The sequence below is a fragment of the Neomonachus schauinslandi genome, unplaced genomic scaffold, assembly GCF_002201575.2.
Source record: "Neomonachus schauinslandi unplaced genomic scaffold, ASM220157v2 HiC_scaffold_1037, whole genome shotgun sequence".
In the NCBI taxonomy this organism is placed as follows: domain Eukaryota; kingdom Metazoa; phylum Chordata; class Mammalia; order Carnivora; family Phocidae; genus Neomonachus; species Neomonachus schauinslandi.
Window position 1 is genome coordinate 1 of NW_025409727.1, and position 8,214 is coordinate 8,214.

The following is an 8,214-nucleotide window of genomic DNA, read 5'->3' on the forward strand; positions in this document are numbered from 1 at the left end:
GACAGCCCGTGGCACTTGCACTTGAGATGCATGTGGCTGGCGATGGCCTGCAGGAGCGCGCCGAGGGGCGTCAGGGCGGGCCCTAAGCACCCCCTTCCCCGGTTTGGTTCGTCTGCGCGGGGGCCCGTGTCCCCCCCCCCGGGGTGTGCTCCTTGCCTGCGGCCCCCCGCCCCATGAGCTCCTGGCGAGACCAACGCAACCTGTCTCCTCCATAGAGGCCCTTCTCCGGGTTCCCGGTGCCGCCTCCGGTGCAGGGCAGGTGCCTGAGCAGGTTCGCACCCTGGCAGACCCAAGATCCCCGGGGGGCAGGGCTGGGAGCCTCACCTCTCTCCGGGCTGGGTCTATTTGTCAATTTCTACAGCCTTTATGACTGAGCGAGGGAGGGAAGGCACAGTAACAGTAACTGACGGTCTGGTCCGGGCATGCGGGAGGGAGGACATGAATGCTGACCTGGGGAGCCTAAGACGCAGCCCAGAGGACGTGTACATGGCGGCAAGTCTGGGGGCTGACCTGAGCGCACCTAATGGAGGAGGCTTGAGCAGAGCACCTTCAGGGCCCAGGAAGCTGGGTTTATGGGGCTGGAAGGCAATTCCAAGAGGAGGGAGGTAGTGTGGGGGGACAAGGCTGGGGGACTTTGGGGTCCTGAAGGCCAAAAGCCACAGGGCCTGGCCGAGGAATGGGTTTTTTCCCTTCTCTCTTTGAGGGAAGGGATGGGGTTGGGGGCGAAGGGGCGTGTGACTCAATCCGACTGTCTATGGTTGCACTGACCACCGTGGTGGACACCTACCACCATGAGCCCTGGAGATGTGGCTGGTCCAAAGTGCACTGTGCTGAATGCTGGCTCGCACAGAGTCCCCAGACTTCATGCAAGAAGAGGGTGTAAACTATCTCCTTCACTGGTTTAGTATTGATGGTGACCATTACTGCAATGATAACATGTTGGGTGATATATCTACCTTAGTAACACTTACTGGTAAAACTAATGTCACCTGTTTCCTTTTTAAATGTGGCTACCAGAGCATTTTCAGCTACGGACGCGAGTCCCATTATACCCCTATTGGTCAGCGTGAGGTGGGCTCTGTGTCCAGATGCTGCGTCTTCCCTGCCCCCTTCTCCTGCTGTGTCTTCTACACTTCCCTCTCACACTGGCCCTTTCCTGGGGCATCAGTAATGACTGCATCCCTCCCCCAGTTAATTTCTGTCTCATCTCCATGTTCTTCTCTTTTCCAGAGGAGAGACCTCTTCAGTGTCTTTAGGTTTGCTTTTATCAGAGTTGTATCTGCATATACTTTAGAGTCTGAGAGTTCTTGAGACTCGCTCCCACACCCACACGGCACCTTCCCGACCAGCCAAGGCAACACTGTGCCTCTTGCATCTCTAACAGAATGTTTGTCTTGCTGCCTCTTGAGCGTTGGGGGCTCCAGCAATGTCTCCCCTCTCACCACAGAGGGTGGGAAATCAGCTCTTTACCATCACCCCACCACTGCAATGCACACCTGCCCAGCGCCCTCCACCCTAAAAACGGAAGCATAATCCAGTCAGATCAATATTCAGCACTGGCCGTATTGGAACTATGTTAAATGTCATACCCAGCCGAGCCCTGTGATAGGGTATGATTCCTTTTCCTTTCCTACAAAACTTTGTTGTTGCTGTTTTTAGTGTACTTATTACAGATTCAGACTCAAACTTTCCCTGAATTGTCTAAATATCCTCTTTGAGATGTCCAAACACACCTCGTATTCTAAGATTTCAGCTGCTTGGAGACATCTTTTTCAGAGGGTGTCTAGAAGATTTTGTGAAATGTGCATGCCCCAAATCACATCTCTACTTAGAAAGTGGACAAGATGGTTTAGCTGGGTATAAAATGCTTGGCTTAGAATCTTATTTCCCTTCAGAACTCTGATAGCACCTCTCCATTTTTATTCCAGCTCCCATTGTTCTTCTTGGGAACTCTGATGCCATTGTGATTCCTGATCCTTTGCATGAAACCCACGGTGTGGAGGGCTCCTCCGTGTCGTAGGCTGTGAATTTCATGGTGATAGGTCTTGATATGGGTCTCCTCTCTCACGTGCTAGAGTCACTTACTGGGTCTGTTTGGTCTGAAACTTGTGATCCTCAGTCCTGGGAACTCTCCTGCCTTCTTTGCCGATTCCTCTTCATGTTCGTCATTGTCTCTCTTGGACAGATCCTCCATGTTCTCCATTCTTTTCCTATTTTCCATCTCTTTTTCTTTTTTCTTCTACTTCATAGAAGGGTGTCTCAAGTATCTGCTAACCTTTGTGCTGGCGGTTTGGTTTCTGCTACTCTACTTTTAGTATCTAGCAGCTGTTTTTCCCCTCTCTGAATGTTCTTTTAATTTAACATTCTACTCCGCTTTTATGGAAAGAGTATTTTATCTCTCTGGGGATAGTGGCAGTTTTTTTTCTTTGTTTTCAGTCATTTAAAAAATTTTTTAAGTAATCTCTATGCCCAATGCGGGGCTCAAACTCATGACCCTCAGTCATGCACTCTACCAACTGAGCCAGCCAGGTGCCTGGAATAGTGGCAGTTTTTGAAGTTTTCATCTCTCTTTACAATGTCTCTCTCCCACCAGTTTTGTTTTTGTTTGTTTTGGTCTTCACCTTTGTGGGTGTGAGAGGCCTTCCTCAGGTGTCCTGTGATCCTTGGCTGTCTGCTCATATTTAAAAGGAGGACACTACACATCGTGTTGGAAGCTCATGTGCTTGGTGAGGGCTTACCAGCATGGGCCCTCACTGTACAGTGACCTGGCTCCGTTATTTCATGGGGGAACCCCAGTCCATATGCTTGAGTCTCTTCTTGGGTTGGTCCAATCCCCAGGGGAGAATCTTCCATTCTCCTGCCTAGAGGGTCATCAAGATTCACTGTGGGATACAGAGACTAGGAAGAGAAAGGCATGTGTAGATGGAGACTACTTTCACTTGGGAAGCCTCACCTTCACCCAGACTGTCCTTGGTGTCCCTCAGTGCAGACACACTGTGCTTTGCCCTTCCTGGAGAACACACCTCCTGACTTCTGCCATGGTAAAGGGGTGGGGGTGGGGGCTTGCCTGGATGGAAGGAGTTGGACAGAGGACCTGGTGGGTTATAAACTGCTTTTAAAGTAGATTATGGGGGCACCTGGGTGGCTCAGTCATTAAGCATCTGCCTTCGGCTCAGGTCATGATCCCAGGGTCCTGGGATCTAGCCCCGCATTGGGCTCCCTGCTCAGTGGGAAGCCTGCTTCTCCCTCTCACACTCCCTCTGCTTGTGTTCCTGCTCTTGCTATCTCTCTCTCTCAGTCAAATAAATAAATAAAGTCTTAAAAACAACAACAACAAAGTAGATTATCAACCCGTCTTCCCATTTTTAGCCCCATTATTTATCTCTACTTTTCAAGACACCCAATACTAGTAAGTCCTGGGTTGGTTCTCAAAGTTCTCCTCTACAGGTTTAAGATTCTACTTTCTCCTAAGACCCAAGTATTCATGGATCTGCTTCTTAGTCTGAAACTTTCGCTGCCACTGTTAGCCCCTGGTTTCCATGTGGTCAGGAGTGTTCGTTCATTCAACATTCATTCACTGTCATTTTAGTGAGGTTCCGGGGAGTACAGAGGGATGCTTATGTTTTGGCATTCCTCATAGACCCTTCAGTTCTATAACGGCTATGTGATTCTTTCCCAAGTATATTCTATATTTTTATAGTTTCCAGTTCCCCTCTGAGACATTCAGACTCGCGTTTTGGCTTTGTAAACCTAGGTAAGCATATTTCTTTTTTCACAATCTGTGCCTCATAATTCCAGTATCTGGAGTCCCTGCGGACTCATTTCTGTGGTTTTTGCCGATGATCACTCATTGTGTCACCAGCTCATGTGACAGGTTATCCTTTGATTATGTGCTGGATGCTGTGTTTGAAAAATTATTTGTAGAAACATTTTTTGACCTTGAATAAGGTGATCATCCTCCAAAGAGGATTCGCCTGCTTTTTCCAGGTGTGTGGGAAAACCAGCAATTTGGGATCACCATAATCTGTTCTCAGATCTTGAGATTTTTCGAGCCTGCACATGTGAGCAAGGGCTGATCTACTTCTGGTTTTCCTTTACTCCTCAGGGTCCCCGCCTAAACTGAGGAGAGTTTTCTAGAGATAACACCCTTGGTGGGCCCCTTAGCTCTGGGAGGCTGCCGGAAGTGCAGCTCAGTGTATGCACTCTGTCCAGATCAGGACAAAAGCTGCCTTGGGTACTGGGCTCAGGACTCTGCCTTCTCCTGGCCCTTGAGCTGCTAATTCCTCACCAGATGAGGTTACTTCTTTTACACTTAAACTAACTTTATGGGAGCATAATATACATACAAATAGTATATATGTTATAAATGCAAAACCTGACAAAATTTCACAAATTGCCACCACTGAACACCAGCTCCCCAGAAACTCCCATTACGTTCTCTTCCAGCTGTGCAGAGTCTCCTATTCAGCCTCCTATACCCTTTGTCGGTGTCTTTTTATGAACAGAAGTTCTTTACTTTAATGCAGTCCACATTATGGCTACATGTTTCTTTCATTGTAAGTGCTTTTTGGTCCTGTTTAGGAAACCTTTGCCTACTCCAAGGTCACAGAAATGTTCTCCTATGTTTTCTTCCTAACGTGTTTCTTTGTTTGTTTTACCTTTTCCATTTGGGTTCGTAATTGACCTTATATGTGGTGTGAGGTAGGGGTCAAGGTTGGTTTGTTGTTTTCTTCCCACCATATTGTTATCCAATTGACTGGGCACCCTTTATTGAAGAGACTATTTCTTGTCTGCATTGCACTGTCCTCCCTGGGATAAGTCAGGTGGTGGTAAACAGGTGGGCACCCTATGCTTTTAACAGGACACTTTTCCCATTTCGTCCTGTATTTGTACCTGTCTCGGGCAGGAAGATGAGTCAGTCACCTTGTCTTCTGTCGTTGGCCGTCCAACGCCTCAGTCCCCTGCGATCCCCTGGTTCCAAGGCCAGGGCCACCTTTGTGCGGCTGAATCTACGGGAGCTCTCTGGGTCCCACAAGTGGTCTGTGCTCCATTGGCTCCCCATGACCTTCAGACCCAGTCCTTCCAGCTTGGTCCCCGTGTCTCTTCTTCCTCTGCCCTCCCCATGCTATTCTACCGGGTGACCTCATTGGCAGTCGTACGCTTTGGGCTGCTCCAAGGCTCCCGGCTTCCCTCCACCTAGATAACTGTTACTTTGCATGCGCTCCTTTCCGCACCGCTGCAGGCAGAAGGCTTTTTTTGAGATGCCAGCCCAGGGTGTGGCTTCTCCAAGGTGCCCACGTCAACTTGTGTGTGCTTTTCCTTTTCACAGAATGTCGCACGCTGTGCTGTAGGGCCTCACTGTCCTCCTCCCTGGACACGCAGGCCTTTCTGCCATCCTGCCACCCTGTGGGGATGCCCTTGACCCTTGTGCAGCCACTGGGCTGGGCTGTTTCAGACAGCCCTGGGCGGTAGGTGAGCACATACCCTCCTGGCCACCAGAGATAGCCCTCCCACGGTACTCCCACCAAGCCACACCCTTCAGGGAACCAGGCCTCACATCCTGTTCAGAAAGCTTCTATTTGCCCAGGACCCTCAGGAATGTGGTCAGAGGGTGCACCCCCCAGACCCCACAGGGCCGCGGTGAGATGGCCCCCCACTGCACCCGCAGGATGCACGGGGCCTGGATGGACGGCTCCCTGTGCACCTGAGAGCACGCAGGGCCGTGCACCCTGAGTACACTCCCCACTCCATGCACCCCAGCCAAGAGCCACCAACATACCTGGCGACCGGCCTCATTGTTGTGGCGGTTCATCGCGGAGCGGGCGTCTGGCCGGTTCTCCCGCGCGTCTGCAAACTCTCGAGACACCATGCCGCCAAACTCGATGTCCTCACTGCAGCCACCCCACTTCCAGCCCTCGCCCGGGGAGCCCTGGTGGCGGCTGCTGCAGCCACAGATGGCCGCGGAGCCCTCGGCACACGAGCGTGTCACGGCGAAGGCCACCCCGGCAGAGGCAATGGCGTGCACAAAGGCGGACTCCCGGGTGGCTGTGGAGAGAGGCGACTGGGTTGGCAGGACCTGACAGCGGCTGGGGTGGTGGAGCCTGGCCCGGGGCATCGCGGCCCCTGGCTGGGCTGGGCCTGCGCCCCTGGGATGGGCGTGGGTCCCAGACTCAGTCCCCGGAGTGGCCAGGCAGGGCTGTGGAGGAGAGGGGTGCAGAAGACCCAAGGAGGAGGCCGAATATCAGGAGAAAGTACTTGGAGGGCCAACCAGCCCAAGGAGCAGCTCTGGACATCACTCCCCATGAGGAGCCGCAGGGACCCCTGCAATCCGAGGGTCAGATCCTAGCCAGTGCTGGCCAGGATGGGCGGAATCGGAACCCCGAACGCTACCGGGGGCAAGGAAATTGGTGCTGTCCCTTGCAAAGTGGTTTGACAGCTTCTTAAAACCAGACACCCACCATGTGACCAGGCCATTCAGCTAGGTATGTGCCCGGGAGGAAACTCAGGTGCTCGCACGGACCAGGAAGCAAATGTCATGGCTACTTTATTTGTAACAGCCCCAGTCTGGAGGCTCCCAGACGTCCATGAACAGGTCAACGGATAAAAATCTGCGGCCTGAAATAAGTCAGTCCCGGGGATGTGATGCTGCTAAGAAATCTGTTCTGTGTGTTTGAAAGGTTGCTAAGAGAATAGGTCTTCACAAGAAAAACAACTGTAGCCATGTGCTGTGAGGGTATTAACCAGACTGACTGTGGTGATCATTTTGCAGTGCATACATATATCGAATCAGTATGTTGTACACCTGAAACAAATGTTATGTGTCAGCTACAGCTCACGGAAAAAAGCAAAATGGAATTCTGTCTAGCAGTAACGGAATAAATGGCATGGGTGAATCTCAAATCATCTGCCGAGAAAAGGCAGACAAAAAACAAAACCTCCTTCTTGGGCCCCAACAGCCCAGGGTGGAGACCCCCCTACCCAGATGTCCATGCCGAAAGCTTCCGGCAGCCTAACGGCCTGTTTGGGTGGCAGCTCCTGGCCCACACACCGTCCACCTGCGCCTCTCATTCTGCCTGCACACTTTCCCCTCCCCCACCCCAACGCCAGGAAGGGTCACCCCTTCTGGGACCTGCCCAAGACCAGTGCACACTTTGCCCTGTGATGGACCCTGCTCTCGGGCCTGGAGACTCTGAGGGCCTCCAGCGTCCAGGTTGCTGCTGACCCCGGGGGCTGGTTCGGAGGCTGCCCAGGCCCCCAAAGGCAGGGGGGGAAACTGAGTCTGGGGAAGTGGTTTTGCAGAAGGGCAGAGGAGGAGGGCTGGAGCTTGGGAAGGAGCTGGTGAGACTGACCAGGAGTGGACAGAGGCATGTGGGAGGCGTTGAGGGAGGCCCAGAAGCACAGGGCGTGAGGGGGCTTTGCAGAGGCTCGATCCCCAGCCAGGCTTCCTCAGACTACATGAGGGCACCGTGCCTCCTGGGTCTGTGCAAGCCTTGCAGTGAGGGTTCGCAGCAGTGATCCCCTGCAGTGGACGGCAAGGGCAGGGGGCCACTCTGTGTGAGCGGGTGGAACTCCCTCATACCTCCACAAGCGCGTACGGAGCACCTGCTCTTTGCCAGGTTCTGTGGGAGGGAGCGTGATGGCCTCATGGAGCGAATGGGCTGATTAGCAGGAATTTAAAAACCGAGGTGAAAACCATGGGCTTTGGAGCTCAGCGGGCCTGGGGCTGAACCTAGGCTGGGTGTCTGCTGTGGTTGTGAGGTGGTCCCGGCAGCTCACCTTTCCTGGGCTGGCAGGAGGGAGAAGGGAGCAGGAGAAACACGATGATGGGCCCGACCAGGCCTTCCATGCCGGGCGTGGGGTGGGTGCCCTGCATGTCCCCACGGTCCTCCTGGGCAGCAGGCCTGCACAGTGCTGGGGCTCCCAATGGCTCCCATCATGAGGTGCGGCTGCCTCCCCACCCACATCAGTGCCCAGGGGGCTTTTGTCTTGGGAGGGGGTGAGCGGGGGGGCTTCATCCTGGGGGGCGAGCAGAGGCCACAGGCAGAGGCTGTGGGCTGCTCCCCACGCTTCCCCAAGCTTGCATGCCCCAAAGCCCAGGCAGGTAGAGGCAAGGGAACGGCGAGACGGGTTCCAGCCAGCAGCATGCACACACTCAGACTCACTCAACACATGACACACCTGTCACTGAAAAACGCACATTGACCATCTCATGCC

The 8,214-nt window shown here is 53.2% G+C and overlaps 1 protein-coding gene across 1 annotated transcript; it reads right to left on the reverse strand.

Annotated features, from left to right (window-relative positions):
- Window positions 1-6: 6 nt before the first annotated feature.
- On the reverse strand, window positions 7-6,115 carry LOC123323808 (protein Wnt-3a-like; the record flags this gene model as incomplete). The annotated part of the gene is made up of 2 exons (XM_044912299.1): window positions 5,780-6,115; window positions 7-47 (listed from the first exon to the last, which is right to left on the reverse strand). Coding segments are annotated over exons 1-2 (377 nt in total), but the record flags the coding sequence as incomplete, so codon positions are not given.
- Window positions 6,116-8,214: the final 2,099 nt, after the last annotated feature.